This window comes from Choloepus didactylus, chromosome 6 (assembly GCF_015220235.1).
Source record: "Choloepus didactylus isolate mChoDid1 chromosome 6, mChoDid1.pri, whole genome shotgun sequence".
NCBI classification, from domain to species: domain Eukaryota; kingdom Metazoa; phylum Chordata; class Mammalia; order Pilosa; family Megalonychidae; genus Choloepus; species Choloepus didactylus.
The window spans coordinates 15,966,931-15,994,318 of NC_051312.1; the positions used below are offsets into that span (position 1 = coordinate 15,966,931).

General features: G+C 41.1%; 1 protein-coding gene and 1 pseudogene across 1 annotated transcript in view; one reads left to right on the forward strand and one right to left on the reverse strand.

The window, feature by feature from the left end:
• Positions 1-6,001: 6,001 nt before the first annotated feature.
• The window catches only part of LOC119536221 (oxysterol binding protein), a 38,685-nt gene continuing 17,298 nt past the window's right edge, over positions 6,002-27,388 (forward strand). The window contains exons 1-9 of the mRNA XM_037838926.1: positions 6,002-6,488; positions 11,238-11,446; positions 13,506-13,756; positions 18,251-18,449; positions 18,687-18,789; positions 19,110-19,164; positions 19,350-19,481; positions 24,090-24,335; positions 24,616-24,736. Of these exons, the coding sequence (XP_037694854.1) occupies positions 6,124-6,488; positions 11,238-11,446; positions 13,506-13,756; positions 18,251-18,449; positions 18,687-18,789; positions 19,110-19,164; positions 19,350-19,481; positions 24,090-24,335; positions 24,616-24,736 (1,681 nt within the window). The 5' untranslated portion in view covers positions 6,002-6,123. The remainder of the gene's footprint in view (positions 6,489-11,237; positions 11,447-13,505; positions 13,757-18,250; positions 18,450-18,686; positions 18,790-19,109; positions 19,165-19,349; positions 19,482-24,089; positions 24,336-24,615; positions 24,737-27,388) is intronic.
• LOC119536222 lies at positions 11,840-12,156 on the reverse strand (annotated as a pseudogene).

The following is a 27,388-nucleotide window of genomic DNA, read 5'->3' on the forward strand; positions in this document are numbered from 1 at the left end:
ACTTTCAAAGACAAAGTGCCTGAGGGAAATATTAAAAACTAGATTTAGGACAATAGTTACCTTTGGGAGCGTTTAGAGAAATGGAATTAGGATAAGTATGTAGGAAACTGCTCATTTTGTATATCTTACGATGGGTGATGGATTGATGGGTATTAGTTTTACCATTGTGTTTCATAACTTACATACCCTAGGCATCCCGTGTAGGTGTCAACTATTTCATCACTGTTGAATTACATTAATAACAACTGCACTGTTAAACGGTCACTTGGCAAAAGTTGAGAGAGAGACTAAGTGCCTTCATGAGAAAAAGCCTGGAAGGGAAAATGTCCAAGGCTCTGGAGTCTGGCAGGTAGCTGAACAAAGTAGTAAAATATGATACAGGAAAGGAAGGCTAGAGCTTGGTAGTGAAGGGACTTAGCTGGCAAGGGGAGGTATTATCCTGTTGGTCAAAGGGTGCCTTTGAGGATTACTAAGCAGGGGACTCAGGTAGAGAACAGGCTGCTTTAGGAAGACCCATCTGGCTGCTCTCCTGTGAGGAGAATTCTGGAAGGTAAGTAGACTAGTTAAATACCTAGCGTTAAGCAGAACACTTGTCTAGACGAGTAAAGAAAGGGGTATGTAAAAGATAATCCAGACATGGTTATTGACTGGATATAGGGGATGAGAGCCATGATTCATGAGAAAATTAAAACACAAATTTTAAAAAGATGTAATTATTTGACACATTAAGCATCGATTGAATCAATTATGTACCCAGTCCTGTCAATTCCATCTCCAAAATATATCTGGAATTTCACTTCTCTCTGTCTCTACCACATTCAACCAAGTCCCCTTTATTTCTCTTCTAAAAGACTGCAGAAGCTTCCTTGTTGCTGTCTCCAAGCCCACTCTTGTAACTCCACATAGAAGCCAGTGATGCTTTTTAAACAAAAATTGGGGTCACATGCCTTCAATTGCTTCCTGTTGTGCTTCAAATAAAACCCAAACTCCCTAAGGAGGCTTTGCAGGCCTTTTGGATCTGCGGTCCCCACCCCTTATCTCTCCACCTCAGTTCCTGCCTCTCTTTTCCTCCTCAGGCCTTTACACAAGAATGACCGTCTCCACCAAGGGAAGAGATGTCTAGTTGGTGCAGGATCTGTATTTCCTAAACAATTTAACTCATTCAGTTTGTTCAAATGCCATAATTACATGGAACTTTGAATAGGAAGTGAGACCTGGTAAGTTTGTATAGTTTTTGTGAAATACCGACACATCCCAAAGTGATTTGGGCAGACAATAAAAATATATATGCAGGGGCCCCCTGAGGAGCTGTGGGAAAATGCAGAAGTGTTGGATTTCCTCACCTGGATTGTTGCTGATGTTCTCACAAACATTGAGGACTGGCGGTTTGGTGTGCCGAGCCCTCTGTCTCAGGACTTGCCCCGATGAGGCTCATTACTGCAAAGGAGGGGCTAAACTTGCTGTCGTTGTGCCTGAAAATTTCCCCTACATGCCTCTTTGTTGCTCAAATGTGGCCCTCTCTCTTTAGCTAAGCCAACTTGGCAGGTGAACTCACTGCCATCACCACCTCACCCCCACAATGTGGGATCTGACTCCCAGGGGTATAAATCCGGCAACACAGGATATGACTTCTGAGGATGAATCTGGACCTGATGTTGCAGGATTGAGAACACATTCTTGACCAAAAGGGGGATGTGAAATGAAAAAAAAAAAGTTTCAGTAGCTGAGAGATTCCAAATAGAGTCAAGAGGTCACTCTGGTGGGCATTCTTACGTACTATATAGACAACCTTTTTTAGGTTTTAATGCATTGCAATAGCTAGAAGTAAATACCTGAAACTATCAAACTGCAACCCAGTCGACTTGACTCTTGAAGATGATTGTATGGCAATATAGCTTACAAGGGGTGACAGTGTGATTGTGATAGCCTTGTGGATCACACTCCCTTTAACCACTGTATGGATGGATGAGCAGAAAAATGGGGACAAAAACTGGGTGAAAAATAGGGTGGGAGGGAGGATGACTTGGGTGTTCCTTTTTACTTTTGTTTCTTATTCCTATTCTTGCTTTTTCTGGTATAAGGAAAATGTTCAAAAAATAGATTGGGGTGATGAATGCACAACTATATGATGGTACTGTGAACAGTTGATTGTACACCACAGATGATTGTATGATATGTGAATATATCTCAATAAAACTGAATTTAAAAAAAAAAAGGAAAAAAGCAAATCCTAAACTTGAATACAAAAAGAAAAAAAAAAAAAAGACTGTCTCCAGTCTTCCCTTTGCTAACTCCTCCCCAGCCTTCAGATGATAGCTTAGAGAGTTGAGCCCTCTTTGAAACAGGTTACACCTGTTCTTTTTCATAGCACCTGGTTGCCCTCCATATCACTGTATATATGTATATAATTACTGCGTATATTTCCTTTGTGCAAATATGTATATTCATTTGTGTGTTTTCTTGTTCAATACCTGTCTGTCCCCAAGAGCCTTTATGTTCCACAAGGAATCAGAGCCTATCTGTACACTCAGCACTTGGCTCAAGACTGGAGATATACAGCAGGTACTCAATAAATACTTGTTGAATAGGTGAAAATGCTGGGCAGTGTGCCAGCTGTTGTCAGGAATCAAAGATGAACAGACATGGGTTATTCATTGGAAGAACTCGCCTTCTAGCAGGAGAGATAGTATAGAACCATAAATAACTATAAAGGAAAACAACATCACAGAAAATGCTAAGACAGTCCTGAGGAAGTGGCATTCCCTAAGGAAGGCAACCAGAGGGTTGTGCTGGGCATTGAAGAACGGAGGGAAACCATAAGCAAAGGCACCAGTCTGGGGAAGTACAGGACAAAGGTGGAGAAAGATGTGTGAACAATTCAACCGCAGCATGGAAAGCATGAAGACAAAAGAGTAAGAGACAAGACTGGAAAGGAGAGTAAAACCTTTTTTTTTTTTAATTTTCAAATATACAAAGAAAGTAGAAATAGTAGTACAATAAACACCCATATTACTAGCCACCTAGATGCAATGCTTAACATTTGCCTTATTTGCTTTGTGTATATATTTCTATTATGTTTAATTCACAGATGCTTTTTTTCCTTCCTTCTGTTGTTTTTCTTGTTGCTGAACCATTTTAAAGGAAATGATAGGTGCCATGACTCTTCACCTCTAAATACTTCAGCAAATTTTTCCAAATTTTAAAGACATTTCCTTTCAAATCCACCATACACTGGAAAATGCAGTATCTCCCTAACATCATCTATTAACAGTCAATTTTCAAATTTCCCCAATTGTCCCAAAAATGTGTATACGTGTGTGTGTCTGTGTGTGTGTTTTGGTTAAAAGCTCTTTATTCATTACAATATCAATTCACAGCAACTTATTTCACTGAGCTACTGAATACAATCAATGTGAAGAAAGATCCAAGAATCCTGTTGAATCAAGACTATAATTTATTTGTTGGTTTAAACCTTTATGAAAGCTTTAATCTAGATATGTACTGTAAATAGTAATACTTGTCATACTCATAGTTAACTGTTAACAAGCGTGTGGAAACAATTCTAGGCGAGTGAAGAAAAACATTTTCAGAATCCTGTAACATGAAAATATTTGATCAACTTAAAAACCGCACTTAGATACAGATGCTTTTGGATAGGAATCTGCAAATGCAAGTGTTCAGATGCTCCTTTGTAGAGAAAACAAAGAGGACCATTGTGTGAACAACAGAAAAGGTTTGAGATACCAAGTATATCACTGAAGTTCTATTAATACTAAAAAAGTAATGTGATACAGGATTTTGCTGGGCACATTTAATACCAAGTATAACACACATTTTAAACATAATTCTACATTATAACTATTTTACAAAATCAGTAATTGACTCAAAATGTCTTTTTAAACTGTTTTTTTAAATCAGAATCACCTCTTGCCCCTTTTGTATGATGTCAACTTTTGTCCTTACTTGTCTTGGATTACAAAACTAGTTGTTTTGTAGAATACCTCACATTCTTGATCTATCTGATTGTCTCCTTGGGGTATTGTTTTAACTGGTTCCTCCAGCCCCTGTAAAGTTCAGATCAAAAGGCCTGATTAGATTTAGGTTGAACATTTTTGGGGGGCGGGGGAACCCTCATAAGTGATGCTGTATTCTTTATGCTGTAGTACACCAGGGACCTCATAAAAATGACTGGTTGTCCCAAGATTAGTGATGATAAGTAGAAAAATTTGGTTAAGGTGGACTCTGCCAGATCTCCCCATTGTAAGTATGTTTCTCCTTTGTGATTGACAAGTAACCTAAGGGATGTGTTTAACAACACAACTCACATTTTTGTGCTTTTTACAGTTTATAAAACACTCTCAAATGCATTTAATCAGAACTGTAAGATTTTATTCCTATTTAACAGAAGTGGAAACTGAGGCTTGTAGGGCTTAAATAACTTTCCCAAAAATAGCAAAGCCAGAACTCAAGCATAAAGGGATTCAATTTGGTTCAGTTAATTTTGTTTTAATCCCAAATCTCAGCCTACATCTAATTGCAGATTTGTAGAGTGCGTTCTCTGTCCAGAATTCATTAAATAGTTTTCTTCTTTTAAGACCGTTTTCTAAAAAAGGATACTTTACTTGCTTGAGACTGGGAAGCACATTGCCAAAGAAAAGTAACTTGCTACATTGTGTCTAAGAGCTATTTCTATTGCTTGTTTGAATTGACAAAATGTAACAGGTGCCAGTTTGTTCAAAGTTCAAGGCTTTTGGTTCCATTGGTAATAATAATTTACAACATCTAAATGATAAAATTAGTTACCGAATTTGTGATTTTCACCAATGTGTGAAGAAAGTCGTACTTTTTGCTCTTATGACGCTAACCCCCCAAAAGCCTTAAGTCTTTAAGAGACACCGGTAGGAAGTACACATAAAGTCAAGTCGTTAAGAATCTTTTCTCCTCACTGCTAAGTCAGCAGCCCGTGGCACAGAATAGAAACAGACGACAATCTAGAATTAAGAGATAACGGGTGTGGTACAATAATGAGCTAAATAGCAAAACAGGGAAAGGAATTACGAGGATCGGGGATCTAAGAGAACTGGGGAAGCTATTTCTGGGCTCCCAGGAATCCAGGCCTCCTGGATCACTAATCCTTTCTATTAGCAGTTAGAAAACCCGGTCCTAAAAAAGAAGATTCAGGCTGAGTCTCACTGAGTTAGGCTGTCCGCCCGGCCCTTCCTAAGGAGAAACTAATGCAGCCCTTAACTCTTAGAGGAAAACCAGCACGGAGCTTGACTCCAACATGCTCTAAGGAAGCTGACTAGCTTTCATCTCCCATCAACTTCCCCAAAGCTGGAAGTAGGCGAGCACGCTCCCCGTCTCTCTGCCTGTGTTTATTGGTTGTCCCGGCCTGCCCCTTTCCCACTAAGGCTCTTTCATTGGTCAACATTGCCAAGCTCCAGCTTTCACAGACAATTTCAGAAACCAACCATCTCCTGCCTGCCTCTTCACCGACAAGTGAATGACACAGGTGCCAACCAATAAGAAATGAAGATGAACCGACACTCCATTCCTTTTTCCTCAATTGGTTCCGTAAATCGTAGAAAAGGTTGAGCAGCCGATACCAACCACCAATCCCTAAGGGCGGAAAAGAGTGATGGGAGGAGGGTGACGTGGCAGTGACGGAAGCATAAACGGAAATGAGTGGCGGAGACAAAAGCCAATCAGCGATCAAATCGGCAGGGCCCTCCGCATTCTCCATTCCAACCTGAGCGCCAGAGACTAAGGGAAAGCGCCAATGAGCTTGTACAAGCGCCTGATTGGCCTTTTCCTGAACCAGTCAACGGCATGACTGGCGAACGTGTCCCGCCCCGGGCGCTCACTGGGTGTTGTAGACTGACAGGCCCGAGAGGAATGCCAATGTCCGCGGGGTCTTGTGCTAAGTGACAATCAGCGGCACCAATCGACATCCTCTTTCCCGGTGGCCGAGACCTCCTCCCCGCGGCCGACCTGGCGGGGCGGGGACGCTGCGCGGCGGCGGCTGATGCGCTAGCCGAGTGAGGCGCTCCGGACGGCTACCGCGGCTCTCGTAGGCGGTTCCGGTCCTGTGTCTCCCGGCGGCGGCGGCGGCGGCGGCGGCTCATGGCGGCGACGGAGCTGAGAGGAGTGGTGGGGCCGGGCCCGTCAGCCATTGCAGCTCCGGGCGGCGGCGGCGCCGGTCCCCCAGTGATAGGAGGAGGCGGCGGCGGCCGCGGAGACTCGGGGCTCGGCTCTGGGGCCGCACCGGGAACTGTGGCCGCGGTGGCTGCGGGCGGGCCGGGCCCCGGGGCCGGGGGAGTGGCGGCGGCCGGCCCAGCCCCTGCACCGCCGGCCGGGGGCTCGGGTGGCTCGGGAGCTGGGGGCTCGGGCTCCGCAAGAGAGGGCTGGCTCTTCAAATGGACCAATTACATCAAAGGCTACCAGCGGCGGTGGTTCGTGCTGAGCAACGGGCTCCTGAGCTACTACAGGTAACTGCTTCCGGGGCGCAGTTCCCCGCCGCACCTCCCCCACCGCAGCCGACAGCCCCGCCGCCGTCACCCCGCAGCTGGCCCCGCAACCAAGGTCGCCCCAGCCCCCTTTTCGTCACCTTCGCGGAATGACAGCCCGCGACACGAGCCCCCTATCACCAGAGTGAAAGCCCAGGACTTACTTGGGATTCCCATCCTTGGTACCATACCTTCCACTCGTTCCCCGGCCTTCAGAGTCTGGAATTGTTTGGAGAGCATCTGCTCTTCCATTGCACTTCCGGCAGCACGTCGGTGCGCGTACAGTTCTGCAAGGAAGACACTGTTCTAGGTGCTGAGGGGCACATACAGGAGAGCAAAGCTTTTAGGCACTGCTCCCAAGGTACTTACAGTGAAAGTCCCAAGTCTTAGCTGTCGTGCTCAGTCTACAAAAATCAAGGTTATTAGTGGCCCTTGATGTACCTACCCTCTTTTGTTCCCGCCACATTTGAGGCACAAGGACGTTACAAACAGGGTGGCCTCGTTATTCTGTTTCCAGTCTTCCTAATCTCTCCAAGACTTGATTTGTTTTTCTCTTCTGGACAGTTGAGAATGGAGATGTGTGCTCCAATTCTGTGTGTGTGTGTGTTTGCTTGCGTGCTTGCTCCATTTCCTCCTAGGGGAATGATGTGTTCTATCCAACATTTCTGTGATCTGGTTAGTTTTATTAAGAGAGGAATGCATGTCTTTGGTGTGGCTACTTCTGTTCAGCAATGTTTGTTTTGGAATGTTTAATCTACATTTATGGTGACTGAACCTGGTCTGTTGCTTTTGACCACTCATATTGCTATAGATAAGGGATAAGATAAGTGATATGGGGACAGGGCATAAATATTTCCTCAGGAATAAACAGTGTGCCTAGCCATTAAACGTTGTGTATTGTCTTGATTCCCAACAATAAACCTGGGAATTAGGAGATATTCCCATTTTACTCATGAAGAAACTGAGACTTAGAATGGGTAACTTTACTAAGGTCTTGGTGTGGTCAGGATTTGAAACCCAGGTTAATGTTACATAAATCAATCAAATACAGAGATCATTACTTATATATAGCAAATAAATTTATTGATCATAGTTACTATGTCTCTTTTATACAAAAAGTCTCCCTTCAGGGAGACTTTGCATAATATAATGGTATTTCTAATTGGAGTCTTTTTCTAGAGTTCATCTTGTTTGGGGCCAAAAACACTGATGTTGAAAAGCTGCTCACTCAGGATTTCTTTTCCTTCACTCTGCCACCAGGAAAATTAGGGATGAATGAATCTCTATCCACCAATTCTGTTGTATTGGTTCTTACAAAATTTGGGGTGGGGGGGGAGGAAGTAAAATGTAGGAGTTGGAGGTTGCTAAAATAGGAATGCATTCTTATCTAGTCCCTAACAGTGGAAAATGTCTTAGCTCATCTTCACTGTTTAAGGGACTTTAATTTCAAACAGTTATGTATATCAGTTGCATTATTGTATTCGGAATTGATTTTAATTATAACCCTTTCTAACTGTACATCCAGGACTACCAGTTAGATCACAAATCTAAAATTTTGTTTACCCCAAATCCCAACTTTTTCCCCTATTCAAATTCATGTTTTCCTTTTATCATTGACTATCATTCTAGTGGGTAATTGATTCATATACTGACTTGGCTTATAAGTCACTATTCTCACTGGTTCCGCATTCTCAAAAGTTGTGTATCAGCTGTGGGCCTTAATGTGTGTGGCCATTTTTTTCCTGATCCAAGTTTTTATCAGATCCGCTTTCCAGGCTAGTTGGTTCTTTGGTTAATACCAGTTGATCAGTTTTGATCTTGGACCTTAATAACTTACATCTTGCTGTCTCTTCAAGTACTTGTAACCATGTTTAACTTCCTTCTTAAAAGAGCAAGTGGTACCTGTTTGACTACAGTTAAAACTTCTTCCAAAACGTACCAAACCACATGTTGGGAAATATGCCATAGGTCTGCCCTTGCCAGTAAGATGGTCCCACCCACAAACCAACCAAGCAACAGGATCTGGAGTTATCAAATCTATATGCTACCCTCAAAATACACTGAAATATTTCCTACTAACTATATTTGTAGTTTATTCTTTCCAGCAAGGTTCTTCTGATTTTTCATCTCCCTCCAAGTGTTATTCAGCCAAATTGTCATTCCTCGTGCTTTTCGTGCTTCTGAAACCTACAATCTCCTATGTATAATTTATCCAAAATACCGTTTTCCTTTTAACTGAGATCCTCTACTTCTTAGAACCATGCTCTGATGAACTATCCTAATAGTCTTTAGAAAGCAGCTTCCCTCTTTTCACCCATCCTGCTCTTCCTTACACATGCGGTTACACAGATGTCCCTTTACTGGAAACCTTATGTAGTATCCTAGCTCTCCCAAACGTCATGACAGGCCTGAAATATTAGTTTTCCTGGACGGCTCCTCGAGACTGAATTACTGTTTCTGTTGGCCTTTTCAGAGAACACCTTTCTAGCCAGAAAATGACACCTAATACTGTATGCCTGAAGAACTTATCTCACACTTGAGAATTGTGTCTCTCCAGCTTCTGGGCTAATTATTTATAACCAAAGTGTATCTGCCTGAACTTAACAGCTCTGAATTCAGCAAACCAGCCATACTCCCAGGGTTCCTTGGTGTTTTGTTTTGTTTTGTTTTTTTAATTGCTGCAAACTTTACATGGTTTGAGAGACTTTAGTTCTTGAAGATGACCCGGGCAGAAGAGATTACTAGGAAATGGGGGAGGATCCAGGTGGTCTCCTTGGAATAGAAAGCAAGAGTGCACCAGCCTGTCAGCTGTGCATCTGTAATTCAGCCTGCCATTATTCCATAATGTAACTGTAGCTGGGTTAGGAGAGGGTAAGAACAGGAAAAACAGGGGTTCATGTTACAGTGTAGCAGGTGCAAGGGGTGGAAAATGGCCCCATCCACTGAGACCCCCTGGCCATCCCATACTGTTTATTCATATATTTTAGGAAGAAAAAACAGTTTCATGTGAAAAAACAGCCAACAACAAATTGTCTTCCTAAGCATAGTGAACAGACATCTTCACACATACCAAATCTTATTGTCGGAAATGAGGCGTATGTCATTTCTGGCATGCAGGAATTTTGGACGTGCCAGGTATGGCCTCTTGGCTTCAGTGAAAAGGAAATGGCTGTGCTTTGTACTGTGGCAGTTGGCAGAGGACTTTGACCTCTTTATGTTCCGAGTCGGACAGTGAAAAGTGCAGTCTCAATACGCAGGTTTCTGGGCATATGTGGGTGGTAGGGAAATTAGCACAGTTTACCCTATACCCTAAAACACTCAATTGTGCAGAAAGCTTGATGCTATATGTAAAGTGCCTTGCAGCTTGTTGTCACCAAGTAGTGCAGTAGAGTTCATAAGCTAATTTATTAATAGAATTGATAGTCAGTAGAGATCAGGAAAATTTTTACACTCAGTCTTCTGAGAACAAATCTGCTGAATCTCTCCTAGCTATTAATAGGATGGCTTAGGAGTTCCCACCAATAGAGGTCAGTGGACCTTAGGAAAGAATATATTCCAGAAAGACTATAATACCTGGTGATTCTTTCTTTTATGATTATTTTCTTGTTACTCCCTCAGAAAGCTAGTTATTCCTATTTCATATTATTTGAGTCATAGCTAGTAATAATACTCCATCCTTTGCTTTCTTAAACTTATGCAATATTATTCTAGGCATGGTGTGACACTTCTCAAGTGGGCTGAGTTACACTGGGGGGAAGGATCAATATATGTAAAATGAAGCTATTCTTTTTTTAGGGAATAAGATTGTATAAAAGTTATGTAAGTTTATAAAGTACTTTGCAATTATAACTTGCTAAGTAAAAAGTAATTCCTGCATGCAAGGAACATGAATGAACGAACCTTTTGGGGAGATGAAAATGTTCTACCTTGTGATTGTGGTGGTGGTTACACAGTTGTGTACGTTTGTCGAAACTCATTGAAATGGACACTTAAAATTGGTGAATTAATATTGTATGTAATTATATCTCAGTAAAGCCTTGTTTGTAAAGTAATAGTGAGAGAAACAGCAGGGCACTAAAACCAGACTCAAAAACAACACTTAGAGTGAAGTAAGTAAGCAACAAAAGGACAAATGTACAAACTCACTAATATGAACTAATTATAATATGTAAACTCAGAGACATGAAATCTAGAGCATAGGATACCAGGTTATAGAATGAGTCTAGAGAATTGGGAGCAGTTTCTTTACATGTGCAGAATTTTTAACTAGACTTTACACACAAAGTACAAGCAACGAAAGAAAAAATAGGTAAATGGGACCACTTCAAAATTAAAAATTTTGTGCATCAAAGGACTTAGTCACGAAAACGAAGAGACAACCTAGCAATCAGAGAAAATATTTTGAAACCACATATCTGATAAGTGTTTAATATCCAGAATATATAAAGAAATCCTACAACTCAACAATAAAAAGACAACCCAATTTAAAAATAAAAATAAAAACAAAAACAAAAACAAAAAAAAAAAACAACACAGGCTTTGAAAAGAAGTTCCGACAGGAAGTTCCTTGACTTTTAGGGAGCCATTTGAGGGGAAAATGACTAGAACTTGCTGGTTCCTAAGACTACCATATTTTCAAAGGGCTTAGAGTATTGAAAAGGGATGGAATGTGATGAAGGATAAACCACCTGTCAGCTTTCGACTGAGTGTGTCTTTGTGTCATCACTACAGGTCAAAGGCAGAAATGAGGCATACTTGCCGTGGCACCATCAACCTTGCCACAGCCAACATCACTGTGGAGGACTCCTGCAACTTTATCATTTCCAATGGAGGAGCTCAAACCTACCATCTAAAGGCTAGCTCAGAAGTGGAGCGGCAGCGCTGGGTGACAGCCTTGGAACTGGCCAAGGCCAAGGCTGTGAAGATGCTGGCAGAATCGGGTAGGGAGCAGAGCAAAGAAGACTGTGCCTAGAGAACTTTCTGTTTGCCTTTCTATGTGCATATCTTATTTTGTCTCTCCTTGTACTCTGTCATTTGATTATCACCTGTCTCCTAGATGTCTCAGGCTTCTGTTCATTATGCAATATTTCTCATAGAGTGGGACATTTGACAATGTCTGGAGACATTTTTGGTGGTCCCCCCTTGTGAGCATCTGGTGAGCAGAGACTGGGATACTGCTAAAACTCCTACAGTGCACAGGACAGTCCCCTCTACAAAGAATTATCTGGTCTAAAATGTCAATAGTGCTGAGGTTGAGGAACTCCATTCTAGAGGCAGACCAGTTGTGCTTTTGCTCCCCCCCGCAAAGGCTTTATTATGTACGGGGATTGGGCTCAGTCTTTCTTGGTGGCCGTTTTCCTCATGGTGGCCAGGACGTTGCTCAGCTCCTTTCTTTCTCTTGGCATGGATGTGTATCCTCTCTCACCCTTTTCTTGATGAACTCAAGGGCCCTCTTGTCACTAGAGACCTTGAGCTGCCCCATGGCATACCGCTTATTTGGGGTGAAGCCACACATGTCTCGGATCATGTCCAACACGAACTTGGTGTGCTTGGTGAGACGCCCTCGGCAGCGACTGTGCCTCAGCTTGCTCACGTTCTTGGTCACCTTATGGCCCTTGAGGCCTATGGCCATAGGGTAGCACAGAGCCATGGTTGCTGCCTTGCAGTGGCTGCTGCGTTGGAACAACTGCGTTTGCTTTTAATGCAAATTGATACCTTAAAGTTTTGAGAAGTATTTTTTATTAATATTTTGTATTAGTAGTTTTAGGATTAGTATAACTCACAATTTAAATCATCTGTAGTTTCCCCTTTTCTCCTGACATCTTATTTAACTACTTATTAGTTGAGACAAGCATTCTTGGTAGACTGTCAAAAACATTATGTGTGATATTTTCTATGAAAAATCTTTGTTTTACTGCATTAGTTTCACAAAGCAAGCAATCTGATTATGCTTTTGATGTTTTTTTTTTTCAAGGGAAAATGGTAGGCTTCTCCACCCTACCCACCAGCTTGTTCACTTAGAGCTGACCAAAATGGTCACCTGCTGTATTTTTTTTTTATCTGTTTGTTTTTCTTATCTCCTGTCGTTTCCTATACTTTCTTTAATATCTACTAAGCAGTGAAAGGAGAATTCACGGCTTTGTAGATTGTTTTTTAACAGGTTATATTTTGACTTTAGCCCTGCTTCTCTGTCTGGTAGGTAGGGCAGGATTTGCCTTATTTCTTTTATTTTGATGTTAGTTCCCTCAAAGGAAGTGACATTGCTAGAAAAACACTTTGCAGTTACAAAGTGTTGAGTACAGAACTGATAATAAGAGGTAAAACACTGCTGTTCTAATTGACTTGTTATTGGATAGTTATTTAATATAAGACCTTGCATTGCTTTCATGGTGGCTTTAGTGTCAGGCAAGTTCATCGTGAAGTACCTGAAAGAAAAATTAGGGAAAATAATTTAGGAAAGAAAAATTAATGAGCCTTTAATCTGCAAAGAGCTAGCTAGATTGAGATTTTTCAACTCATTTCATACAGGGCCCACTAAACACCTTAGAGATAGATGATAGTGGGTTTGCAATAACAATCAGCTTGGGCTGGATTGGAACTGGCAAGCCTAAGGTAAAAGGCTCAGAAATTCATTCCTAAGAGCCATTTAGCTTCTCCATCACATCCTCTAAGTCAGTGATTCTCAAAACCTTAGTGTGCATCAGAATTACCTGGGCAGCTTGTTAGAGATGCAGATTCCTGGTTCTTACCTCACACCAGCTGAATAAAAGCCTCTGGGAATGGGGCCAGAGACTCTGCTCCTTTATGAAGCCCCCCCAGGTGTTTCTTTTGCAGGTGGTCTGTGAACCGCATCGTAGAGAAATTGTCTGGTAATGATAAGCCCTCTACTCAGAATGCACCATGTGAGAAAAGTCCAGTTTGGTTCTGGGCAGAGTTGGTAGGCCTCTGGCTCTCAGCCTTGGACCCAGAGTCATTTAACTTGCCTTTTCACCACTATAGATGAATCAGGGGATGAAGAGTCTGTCTCACAAACTGACAAGACTGAGCTGCAAAATACTCTCCGGACCCTGTCCAGCAAAGTAGAGGACCTGAGCACCTGCAATGACTTGATAGCCAAGCACGGCACAGCTCTGCAGCGGTCCCTCAGTGAGCTGGAGTCCTTGAAGCTGCCTGCTGAGAGCAATGAAAAGATCAAACAGGTCAACGAACGTGCCACACTCTTTAGGATAACTTCCAATGCCATGATTAACGTAAGTGTCAATGGTGTCCGTGTTGCTTTTTGGTTCTTTCCCTCTTTGAAATGTTAATTCTCCCCAGGTGCCCAAAAATTGTGATGGGTAAAGCATAGAACATTAGGCCCTGCTTCACTGCTCAAGGGATTTAAGTTACAGTGTTTGTTGCATAAAATAGAGCAGGCTGCACAGATGAAATGACTTTCATGCCCTGCTCAAGTGGTCAGGAGGACAGGTTCATGGAATTAATGCTGCAGTATTTCAGCCTAGGAGTTAGTTTGGAGTCTCGAGTTCCAGCCCTGCTTTTGCAACTAGCAGAACCTCTGATGTATAGCTGAGTTCCTTAACCTCTCTGGGTTGTGGATTGCTTTTAAATATCTATGAGGACTCAGGATTCCATGGGTCCTTTCAGCTGTCATATTCTTTGAGCTTTAAGTTGGAGTCTTCCCTTTGTGTTGTAAGGTACTTTATGTTATGGCCTACAGTGTGGTGAGTAGGGACTGGATCAAGTACTAATGGGAACCTCGTAATACTAGTTAGTCCCAATTTTAGTCCTTGACTTGAGGGTGATAAGAGCAAAACTCAACCTTGGGCACCTTTCTTTTAAAAATAAGGGCCAAAGCTTCTGCCTCCTTGTGACTACTGCAAGTGGCTGTTCTTGGTTTGTGTAATACTTCAGTGGCTTGGGTGAAAGGCTCTGGGTAAACAAAATACTGGCATTATTGATGTATTTCAGATACTAGATGATAAGTATGAAATGAATACATGGCTTAAACGATGCTGTTTTTCTTCTACTGGTGACTGATTCTCACCTGGCAGGTTGTGTTAGTTAGCTTCCACATAGAAACACTAGAAGAAATTTTATAAGGTAAGTGAGAAGAGTATTCTGTGAGAAAGGGCTTATTCAAGTTTTTTTTTTTTTTTCTTTCCTAATTAAAGGGGTAAAATTACCTCACTAGGGCCAGATTTTCCCTTGTTTAGGGAGTATTAATACTTTTAGAACTAGTTTAGTTCCCATGCTTCCCAAAAATCAAAGGACTTTTCTTGTGACCAAGGGAAAGTTTGTTCTCTCATTTAACCCCTTTGTTACTTAACAGAATGTTGTGATAACCTTTCTTATTTCCTGAAGCATTGGACACTTTCTTTATGTTCTCATTCTCATAAGGTAGAAAGAAGACAAATTATATTTTCCATTTACGGATTGCAGGCAGATTAAATAAACCCCCAGGATTATTCTGTGAATCAGCAATGGTGCTTGTATTTCTGATATTTAGTTGCATGCTCTTTTTTCAATCTGTTGCACTTCTTAGTGACTATGTTTCTTTCTCTGGTGCCCTCATGAGAGGCAAAACCTCTTAAGTCATACAAGTCAATTAATCAGTAATTTAATAGTAAATATGTTTGTTTATTTTTAAAATATGACAACTTGGGAAGCAATGGTCTCCTGGTAGTGAATGTTGCCTTTTATGCATGAACACCCCAATCCATGACTTTTCAAAAATATTCTGATGTGAAAACTTTGCTAAATAAAATACCTCTTCATTTAAAACTTTCTCATTAAACTGAAAGTTTAGTTTGGACTTTTTCTTGAAAATATACTCATCTTTGTTCCTCGGGGCAATTCTTCTTTCCCAAGTTCTAAAGATCCAGAGTTTGTGTTAAAGGGAATGATCCCTTTGAAGTCAGAGGTAAGTTCTGTTTTCTCATTCTGTTCTTTCTGCCTGTGCCCCTTTCATAGCCAGTAATGGCTTGACATGCATCCCTGTGTTGTTTCCTTTGTATCTTTTAGGTGATGATGGGAAGGCATTATGTATACTATGCATGTTATAAAAGAGCTCTACATGGGCGGCAATAGAAAGTTACTTCAAAAGGAAGAATACATTTCACTCAGTTTCTTGGTTGCTTAGGATATGGCTTTTCTTTCTGTCAGAGTGAATCTAACCTAGGGAATAAATTTGACACTGTCAGTGTATTCATTTGCTAATTCAGCGAACATCTATTGAGCACTTTTTATGTTCCAAGCACTGTGCTAGGGAATATAAAGCAAATGCTGATGTGGTCTCTGCCCTCAGAGGGATTTCTGTCTAGTGAGGGGACAGAGAAGTAAACAGAGTATGTGCCATGATAGAAATGAGCATGGGCTGCTGTGGTAGCACATTAGGGTGTTTAGCTTAGTTAGGAGTATTAAAAAACATATAGCTCAACTGAATTCCAAAGGACTGCTGAAGAAAGGCAATGTAGGGCTTGGGCCCTGAGTCCAGCTACCTTGGTGAACCACCTGTATAACCTGGGCAGTCTATTTCCTCTGTAACCTCAATTCCTTATCTATAAATGGTGACAATCCTGGTAACTCTATTATCGAGTGTTGACAGTCTTTTATGAGGTAATTCTTGTAAAGTGCTTAGCAGAGGGCCTCACATATAGTTCTCTCCCGCTGAATTTTATTTAGGATTCATGTTATTTAAAGGGAAGACGCGTGGTGTATGTGTATACCCTCCCCCACCTCCCATTTCCCCAAAGTATGGGAATTGCTGGTAATTGACTATTAATAGAGCAAGGAATAGCTAGAGATGAGGCTGGAGAGGAGGTAAGTGTGTGTATTTGGGGTGTGGGTGGTGGGAGTGGTGGAAATGGACTTGACGATCATAAACAGCCTCAGGTACCATGCTAAAATCAATTTGGTAGTAGCAGGGATTAGAAGATAAGGCCTTTTTGATGCAGGGATGATTATAATAGCTAACACTATTGAATGCTTACTGTGAGCACTGAGTGGTTCTTGTAAGTGCTTTACATGGAAAACAACAACTGTTTGAACTAGATACTTTTGTTATTCTCTGTTTACAGATGAAGATGAGGCAGAGAGGGGTTAAATAACGTGCCCCAAATTCCACAGCTATATAGTAAGAGAGAGCTAGGATTTGAGTCCCAACTATTGTAACTCCAGAACCCATGTTTGTTGCATAAGCTGAATTGTCTCTGAGTAAGAAGGAGGGAAAGTAGTAAACAGATTCCAGAAATATTAGACAAGAATTAACAGGACTTGGTCATTGGATGTGGGGAGTGAAGGAAAACTACGAGTCAAGGATGCCTTTTAGGTTTCTGGCTTTGGCAGCTAGGAGGGTCCTAGAGCTGTTCTTGAGATGGGGAAACAATTAAGAGAGAAGCAGAATTGACAAGAGCTTAAGGTGAGTTCAGTGTGGAACCAGTTGACTTTGAGATTACTTTAAGTCATTGAATAGGCACTTGGATAATCTGGTCTGAAGCTCAGTGAGCTTTGGGCTAGAATTACTGATTTGGTAGTAATTAGCCTCTAGGCAGTAGTTGAGACCATGGGAGAAAATATTCTACTTAAGTTTCTTTGTAACAGGGAATAGATATATAAGCTTACATTGCATCTTTTCTTCATTTATTTGTTAAACAAACTATCAGGCTGCTACTTTGTCTACAAAGCAACTTAAGTTAGGAGCTGGATATCTGTATAGGAATAAGCTATAAAACCTGTCTCCAAATTACTCGTAATCCATCTGGAGAAATAGAAAATCAGTCACAATACTGCCTTGGTGCCTTAGATGGTGCAAAATAGACGTGTGTACAAAGTGCTATGGAAATGAAGAGAAGAGCCTGGCTGTTTATAAGACTGAGGGAAGGTGTCACAGAAGAAGTAACATTTTAGAGGACTTGGCTAAGTAGAAAAATGTGGTAGGGGAGGACATTCTGGGCATAGTGACTAGCATATGTTAAGGTGGGAAGGCCTGGAAGAAATGTATGTGTCCAAGAAATGGTGAGCAGGACAGTGTATCTCCAAGGTGGGGTTCAAGGGGGTAGGTACACATGGAGAGCAGGCTGGAAGGCAGATAGTGGTTATATTGTGAAGGGCCTTCCATGTTTATAACCAGAAGTTGGGATTTGGTCCTAATACCAGTGGGGAGCCATCGAAGGGACTCGTGTGATCAGATTTGTGTTTTTTTTCTCTAGATCCCTTCTTTGATTCCTCAGGTAAGCTTTTAAGGTCAGTTGTTTTTCTTGGTGACCAAAATAAAAACAAAATAAATTTCTTCATATTTGGTCTAATTTAGTACAGATTCTCTGTTCTGTGTCTGAATTCCTCAGCTTTAGGTGTCTTCACTTTAGTCAAGAATTTTTTGAAACCTGTTATCCTAGGTTTTTTTCAGCTTCCTTTCAGATAGAAGATGTCTTCTTTTGCATACCTGCCCTTATCATGCTGCCACAAATATTTGTCTAGGTTTGCTGCTCACTTGGCATTTATTTGGTCCTCAGGGCCAGGAAAATATAAAAAAACTATGACAACCATGTTCACTTTTTTCTGAATTTGACCTTGATAGCAGCACAGAGTTGGCTATCACTGATACTGTTGAATAACAGGAAACAACTTTCATTGTAGTTTGTCAGTTAATGAGCCCAGGATAAGGTTACTTAATGAGTTTATAAAGGCCTGAGGGGAATCTGACTAGTTGAGATGAGGTGACACATGTCATTGCTTTCCCCATACAGGCCTGCAGAGATTTCCTCATGTTGGCCCAGACCCATAGTAAAAAGTGGCAGAAATCACTACAGTATGAAAGAGACCAGCGTATCCGATTGGAAGAGACCCTGGAGCAGCTGGCTAAGCAGCATAATCATTTGGAGAGGGCCTTCCGAGGAGCCACAGTGCTGCCGGCCAACACACCTGGCAGCACAGGTTCAGGTAAAGGTAAGAGGCCTGTTCTGCTCGGAGCCAGGAATTCTGCAATTGATAGAATTCCAAATTCTCTAGGATCAATGGACTTCTGTGAAATGGAATTGGAGCAGTTTATTTCTTCTGGCTTTTCCACAGCTTTCTACCATTTGTTGCTATGTTCGTGGTTTGTATTTAAAAGATCCTGCTCTACCGGGTGTATGGTAAATATAGTTAAGGTACATCAACAATATATTTTTCTTCTCCTTATAGATCAGTGCTGCTCTGGCAAAGGAGACATGAGTGATGAGGATGATGAGAATGAATTTTTTGATGCTCCTGAGATTATAACCATGCCGGAAAATTTGGGCCACAAGTAAGTTATCCTTGACTTCTGAAGAAAATGAATGTACCTGGCCATTAAAAAGTTACAAACATTGTAGTGGTGATATCATAGTTGCCAATTTTTACTAAGATTTGGGCTCTTTTCCTTGGGTAAGTGGAAACTGTCAGCTTTTCTATATGACCAAGTTCTCCAGAGATGTTTAAATTCACACATATTGTGTTCTGAATATAAATTTGTTCTTCCATTAATACAAGTTTCTGTAGTGTGCTTGGCATTCTGATTGGTAAATAAATGTGTAGTTCCAAAACTCCAATTGTGGTCTTTTTCTCTTATATTTCCCATTTGTGCAGACGTACTGGCAGCAATATCAGTGGAGCCAGCAGTGACATTAGCCTTGATGAACAGGTAGCTTTTATATATATTTTCTATGTATATGAGAGTTACCAGGGGACTTGGTGTGTAATTCCCAAGATTTGCTTATAAAGAGCTAAGAGAAGCTGAAAACCAACAACATGGGAGAAGGGAAGGGTTATAAATACCATGTTTTCTGTTCTTTGTGAGTGATGGAGTGACTTTACTTTTGCTCTCAGTACAAGCATCAGCTGGAAGAGACCAAGAAAGAAAAGAGGACTAGAATACCATACAAGCCAAACTATAGCCTCAATTTATGGAGCATCATGAAGAACTGCATTGGAAAAGAACTCTCTAAGATCCCCATGCCGGTGAGATTCTTGCACACCTGGGCCTCAGTGGGAAGGGGGCTGACATGATGGCCCCATCCATTTGTGTAGCAATTTGTGACTGGGACTTTGTTACCCTGTAGTCTTAAACTTTCCCTTAAAACTAGTGGCTTTAATTGACTGTAGTATGTTCCTAGATCACCTAGAATCAGATGCCTTTGTTCAATAACAGTTATTTATAGCAAATTACTGTGCTAGATGTGCTGGGTGCCTGCAAAGATAAATAAGATATAGTTCCTGTTTTCATGAAACATGTATTTTAAAGAAGACAGACATGAAAACAAGTGGAAAATATGTTTTTCTATTATACTGTGATGGGAAGTTCTATTCATACAAACTGTGTCTGGGGAGCACAGAAGCAAAAGCAGTTCATCCCAACCAGGAAGATGAGGACCCTCTCCATTATGAAGATGTCATTTGGACTGACCTTCCTGCCTCCCTTTCCTCCGACCTATCCACACTCTTGCCAAAGTGATCTTTTAAAAATTGCCAATGTAGTCATGTCACTGTCCAACTTAAAATCCTTTACTGGATCCTCTTTGCTTGGAAGATAGTTCAGATCCCTTAGTGGGCTTGGTACTTCTCATGGTGCATTGCTCTGCCCACACACATCCTTTGCTCTAGTCATCCGGATTTACCTTCAGGTATTAGAGGCATTTTGTTGTCTGTTCCCTCCGGGCATTTGCACACACTGTGCTTTCTGCCTTGACTTTTCATCCATTTCCCACCATCTTTGCCACTTTTCTTGCCATGGCTGACATCTTTTCTTTGGGGATTCAACTACAATGTCATCTTTTTCAGCAAACCTTTACCATTCCATCCTGTCAGGGTGAGATGTCTATGCTCTAGCAAGTTCTGTTGTTTATTTCTGGGCAGTGATATCACATGTTCGTTCATTCCATAAACATTTTTTTTATTGAGTGCCTACCATCTGCCTGTTGGTATGCACTGTGTCAGTTAGGTATAGGTTCAATTTCAAGAAACAGTTCAAAAAAAATATTGGCTTAAATTAGGGGTCAGCAAATTATGACCCTTAGATCAAATCCAGCTGCCTGCTCTACAGCCATGCTCGCTCATTTACATATTTTCTGTGGCTGCTTTTACCCTACAGTGTCAGCGTTGAGTAGTTGTGACAGAGAACATATGATCCTCAAAGCCTAAATATTTACTGTTTAGCCCTTTACAAAAAAAAGTTGGCCAACCCATCACTTAAATACTGTCTTAATTCACTCTCATGATAAAGTACAGAGATAGGTGGCCTAGGGCTAGTACCATACTCCACAGTGTCAGGACCAGGTTGCTTTTTATTTGTTAGCCTCAATTCCTAAGTCCAAGGTTGCTGCTCCACCTCAAGCCATCAGGTTCTCATTCCACTTATCAAGAAGAAGGAAAGAGAAGGTCATGCCCTACCTTTTAAGGGTGCTTCTGGAAAATGCATAAACCACTTTCACTCAAATCTCTGGCCAGAACTTAGTTTTGTGGCCACAGCAGGCTGGAGAAGAGGCTAGAAATGAAGACTTCCCTCCTGGGTAGTATGGCCTAGTTAACAATTGGGAGTTTTATTACTTGTAGAGAAGGGAAGAACGTATAGCAGGTTCTTGCCAGAGCCAGGTACTCGACATGTAGAAATACTGAAAATATTCTCCCTGCCCTCTTGGGATGTAGGGACCAGTGTGTGTTTATTGCCTCTAAACAGACTGCGTTCCTTGAGGACAGAGACTGTCACATTAATTAATTAACTGGATCTTGGAGAACAAATAGGTTTATATAGAAATACACAGTCTAACTTTTTTCTTCCTTTCTCTGTTCTTCGGACTCAGAACTCGGCTTATGAAGTTCAAGTTTGTTCATCCTACTGTTGATTAAATAAGGTTTATGGGCTGACTTGGGAACCTAACCTCTTTTTATAGCAGATTTTTAAACTCTAAAGTCATTTTTATTTCCAGTCAATTTAGAAGCTAACTTTTTTGGCTAGAATAAAGTCGACACTCCAGGCAAGAAAAGGCCATGAATAAGAACACTCGAGAAGCGTGAAGTAATTGGTTCATTTGGGGCCTGAAAAGAAGCCCCACTTGTCTGGGGGATTAGGTGCCTCAAGGGAAGTAGTAGGAGATGAGGCTGGAAAGGCAGTTCATCGCAGCCATGGAAACACTGTTCCTCCTTAGAAATAGCTCCTGGGCCTGGGTGATCTCTCTGTCCTCCTTTACCATTAGTTCCTATTGGCATTGCCATTATGAATGTGTGTGTCTTGTGCGCATTTGCCCGCAAATCCAGTCCAAGCCCTTCCCCTGCTCTATGCTATGTCAGGAAAGCTGATCCCTCCAGGCCATATTTCTCATCTGGCTGGGCTCTGACAGTGGGAGGCACTGGCAGGAGAATCAAGCAGAGAGGAAGAAAGAAACTCCAGGGTATTTCTCCCCCTCCTTTTCCCCTCAGGTTGCACTCTGGCAGCAGCTGTCTGCAGCTCTTCTGTGGATCCATTTTCCACTGGACAGGTCCCCTGAGGTTCTAGCTTTTGCCAGACGCTGCCAGCAGCTGGGCTGCAGAAATACAGTCACTGTTTCTTTTTGTCCTTCCAGTCTACCAAAGGTTATGGCTTCCTGCTGTTGCTAATCTTTATCTTTTTTTGACTGCCCAATTATTTATCCCTATTTCCTTCCACTTTAAATACTCAGATTCTTTTGCTTCCCTGTTAGACCTCTGAATGATAAAATGATCATCAAAAAAAGCTTGGTGCTTTTAAAGAAACTGAGACTCCTGAAACATTTGTTGGGGGTAGGGGGTGGGGGGAGTAAGAGGAATGTGAAAGGCAGTCCTAATTTAAGAATGTGCTAATTCTAGCCCCAGGCAGTGCTGATATGACTAGCAGCCACCAGTGGAGCACACACCCATCCCCAGTTTTCCTTAAAATGTATGGAAATGTTATTTCATGTTGTCTGAAATTCTGCCAATTAGAGATTAGTTTGTTGGCTTGTTAATAACCACCCTCTTTAAAAAGTACTCCTAGGGTATTATCAGTCTATCACCCATCAACATGTGTTTGTTTTACCCTACTGATTTTTTCTCAGTGTTTCTTGGTGTAGTGAAGATGCGGATTTAGGAGTGTGACACCTGTTTTGATTGAGGCAGGGCAGATCCTACTTCCTAAAGGAGGAGTGTTCTAATGTTAGTCCTGTGGCTCTGTGTTCATTGGGAAATGTTCACAGAGAAAAGGCTGTTATATTTTTCAGAGAAAAAGCAGACTCTAGTGAATTATTTAATTTTTTTAAAAATGTGTAAATGCTAGAAACAAACATGAAAATAGTAATGGCTATCTTTGGGTGATGGTATTTAGGTGAGTGTTTTCTTTATACTTTGTTTTCAAAGTTTATTACAGTGAAAATTATAAGCTATTAATTTTATAATTGGGGAAACAGTAAATTTTAGGGTAGTATATAGTTCAAAGATTGCAGGAAGGGATTAGACAGTAATGCAGAAAGAGAGGTGGAACCATAGCAACGAAAAGTTTTTTGTTTTTTGTTTTCTCCCGAAGTGTTGCTTAATGCCAGGTCTATGAAATAGAAAGGAAACTTTTCCTTCTTCTGTTTTCTGAACTCAGAACTTACACTAGTGATATTCAGACCTGTTCAGCTATTCTGTTGATTAACTAACTATTATGAGCTAGCCTGGGAACCTGGCCTCTTTGTGTAGCAATTTTTTACAATTTTAAAATAATTTTTAATTCCAAACAGTCAATTTAGAAGTTAACTCTTTTTGGGGCAGTGGGCAACATGGATAACTTGTTCCTTTTTCTATACCCAGAGGGTAGCATAGGACCCAGCACACCAAAGGGCTCAATATATATATATGGAAATGAATGAATGAATGAACATCTCCCCCAGAAGAAGCCTACACACAAACACACACTTGCTTCATTCAATAGTTGAGCCCCCGAAATCTGAAAGCTTGAAAGGTAGAAGTACTTTCCCCTTAGCCCCCAGCATGAGCACCACAGGTCCAGAAACACAAATGTCTAGCCTCAGAGAAGAAATCAGAATCATGGCATGATGTAGAACTGAACCAAGACTTAGTAATTGTCTAATCCAGGAGTAGAAGCTAACTTTTGAAATGCAGTCTTTTCATTAGTCAGGACACTCCTGTACTTGTTTACTACCCTTTCTTTCCTCCTTCAGGAATTTTAAATATTGGTGTAACTTCCTCTCTGGATATTCCTGTACTAAACTATGTTTTTCTTTCATTTATTCACTCAACATATATTTGATGCTAATGTCCTGTGGGCCAGGCACCAGCGGATCTCAGGTATCCAGTGATGAACAGAAAAGGCATGGTTCCTATCTCAAAGAGCTTATTGTTTGTGAATAAATAAAAACAGTGATTTCTACCACTCACCTGCCACAAACAGTTGACCAGGGAGAATGAGTTACTTGCAGGTTAAACCTTAGAGCTGCTTGGCTGAACAAAGACCTCTCCTCAGTGATTTGTTTGTTTTATCATTTAGACATCTCAGTATGTGTTTTTCCACTTGCAAAAAAATTAAACTGCCTCCTATAGACATTTGGACAGTGTTTTTATATCTTCTTTTCCTGACAGGTGAACTTTAATGAGCCCTTATCCATGCTTCAGCGCCTTACTGAAGATCTGGAATACCATGAGCTGTTAGATCGAGCTGCAAGATGTGAGAACTCTCTAGAACAACTCTGTTACATTGCAGCTTTCACCGTGTCTTCCTACTCCACTACTGTCTTCCGTACCAGCAAGCCGTTCAACCCACTCCTTGGGGAGACCTTTGAACTGGACCGATTAGAGGAGAATGGGTATCGATCTCTCTGTGAGCAGGTAAAGGAGACTTAAGACTATCACATACTTCCTTTTAGAAGAAAGAGGTGATTTTTTGGTTTATCCCTCTGGGTGTTACGTTTGCTGAAATGCCAGTCCCTTTTGTCCTATCATTTTTTCTTTTCCTGCAGGACTTGATCACTGGAGGCCCTGGTATTTACCCACTGTTGTAGTTGTAAAAATGTTAATTGTGAATTTTTGGTGTTTATCAGAAATTAATAGGCAGCATCTTTCCCTTCTCCTTTCTCCCTTTTTACTTTGAACCTCTCATTTCTTCAAGGTGAGTCATCATCCTCCTGCTGCTGCGCACCACGCTGAGTCCAAAAATGGCTGGACATTGCGTCAGGAAATCAAAATCACCAGCAAGTTTCGGGGCAAATACCTCTCCATTATGCCCCTCGGTAAGGCCACTATCTTTGTAAGTACTAGTGCTCCATGAATGAAAGATTTCCTAGCACAGTGGAGGAGCCAGGAGACTGGTGGTCTGAAACAGGAGTTGAGCCACACTAGCTTTGTGGTTTGGGGAAAGTCATTTAACCTCACAGCTCTCAAATGAATGAGGAGGTCAGAGACTTCACTCATAAATTCTTTGTCTTCTTAGGTATATTTAATACATCTTTAAGCATTATTTTAGGACATGAATTCTAAATGTACTTTTTTCTTCCATCTCTTAACTGTTGGAATTTTCTTCGTTACCCTAGCAGTCAGATTGATTCTCCGTTGATCAGAACTCCTATGATTAAATGGTTAGGTTCACAGGCTAGTCTCTTTCCCTTATCCTCTCCTTTCTCCTTTCTCTTCCTCTACCAGATGAGTTAGGTATTGCTTATGTAATGACTGAATTCCTGGTAATGTGAGACTATTTGAAAAGATCTTATTGAATTACAACTTAATTGTGTGCCAAGATAAAAATGATCAGGCCTGGGAAGAGGAATCTTAACTTGCAGTATCACCTTAGGGGAAATGAGATTATTCAAAAAGTGTAGTAGAGATTCTCACTATTCTCTTGAAATAGAACAGCCATGTTTGACCATATGTGTGCTAGGTAGTGAGAGCTAGTCCACAGAAAGAAAAAAAGAAGTGCAAAGTAGACATTTAGAGAGAAGAGACCCAGTTGCTCTCCCAAGAGACAGATCTGACAGTAACTGCCTGAGCTCTTAATGGCTTTTCATTTTCTGGATCTAGTCTTTCAGGAGGCTTAGCTGCAGTTCTTGGATGTTACAGTGTATAGGCTACTTCTTTCCTAAATTCCCCCTTTAGCTTAGAGGCACAGAGTACCAGGTATAGTGCAAACTAGAAATTAGCCAGAAAAATTCTGGGAATGTTTTGTAAGGGATCTTATATAACCAGTGATAAGATTTTCCTATAACGTATTGAAGGAAGTATTAACTCTATAATTTCATGGTTAACATGCAAAAAGCTTTTCTTAGATGAAAAGTGGACTAAGTGATGGCTTGGGTCTTGAGCTTTCCTGAGAACCTTTAAAAAAGGTTCTAATTGCTTAATAGTCTTTTTTCTTTTTTTTTTTTTAATTGAGACTGTTCACATACCACACAATTATCCAAAGATCCAAAGGGTACGTTCAGTTCCCCCTGGTACCATCATACAGCTGTGCATCTGTTCTAGTTTGCTAATGCTGCGGAATGCAAAACACCAGAGATGGATTGGCTTTTATAAAAAGGGGGTTTATTTGGCTATACAGTTACAGTCTTAAGGCCATAAAGTGTCCAAGGTAACACATCAATAATCGGGTACCTTCACTGGAGGATGGCAAATAGCATCCGGAAAACCTCTGTTAGCTGGGAAGGCACATGGCTGGCGTCTGCTCCAAAGTTCTGGTTTCAAAATGGCTTCTCCCAGGACATTCCTCTCTAGCAAACTTGCTCTTCTTCAAATAACATCACTCACAGCTGCACTGCGTTTCCTCTCCTTGAGCCAGCTCATTTATATGGCTCCACTGATCAAGGCCCACCCCAAATGGGTGGGGCCACACCTCCATGGGAGTATCCCACCAGAGTCACCTCCCACAGCTGGGTGGGGCACATCTCCATGCAAACAACCTAATCCAAACATTCCAACTTAATCCCCACTATTCTGTCTGCCCCACAAGATTGCACCAAAGAATATGGCTTTTTCTGGGGGACATAATACATTCAAACCGGCACAGCATCCATCACCACAATTTTTTTTTTTTCAAATTTTAGAACATTTTCATTACTCTAAAAAAGAAATAAAGACAAAAAAAAGAAAACTCAAATCCTCCCATACCCCTAACCTCCCCCCTCCATTGTTGATTCATAGTATTGGTATAGTACATTTGTTACTGTTGATGAAAGAACATTAAAATACTAACTGTAGTATATAGTTTGCAATAGGTATATGTTTTTTCCCTATATGCCCCTCTATTATTAACGTGTAGTTATAGTGTCATACATTTGTTCTGGTTCATGAAAGAGATTTCTAATATTTCTATAATCATGGACATTGTCCACCACAAGATTCACTGTTTTATACATACCCATCTTTTAACCTCCAACTTTTCCTCCTGGTGACATATGTGACTCTGAGCTTCCCCATTCTACCACATTCACACACCATTCAGCACTGTCAGTTATTCTCCCAGCACGCTACCGTCACCTCTGTTCATTTCCAAACATTTAGATTCAACCTAGTGGAACATTCTACTCATAATAAGCAACCACTCCCCATTCTTTAGCCTCGTTCTATATCCTGGTAACTTATATTTCATGTCTATGAGTTTACATATTATAATTAATTCATATCAGTGAGACCCTGCAACATTTGTCCTTATGTGTCTGACATATTTCTCTCAATATAATGCCTTCCAGCTTTCTTCTTCAACCCATTTTTTTAAGACGGTTTTGTTCACATACTATACATTCCATCCAAAGTAAACAATCAATGATTCCCTGTATAGTCACATGTTTATGTATTCACCACCATCACCAGTATCTATATAAGGACATCTCCATTTCTTCTACAAAGCAGGAGGAAGAGTCAAAGAAGGTAGAGAGACAAAAGAAAAAGAAAAA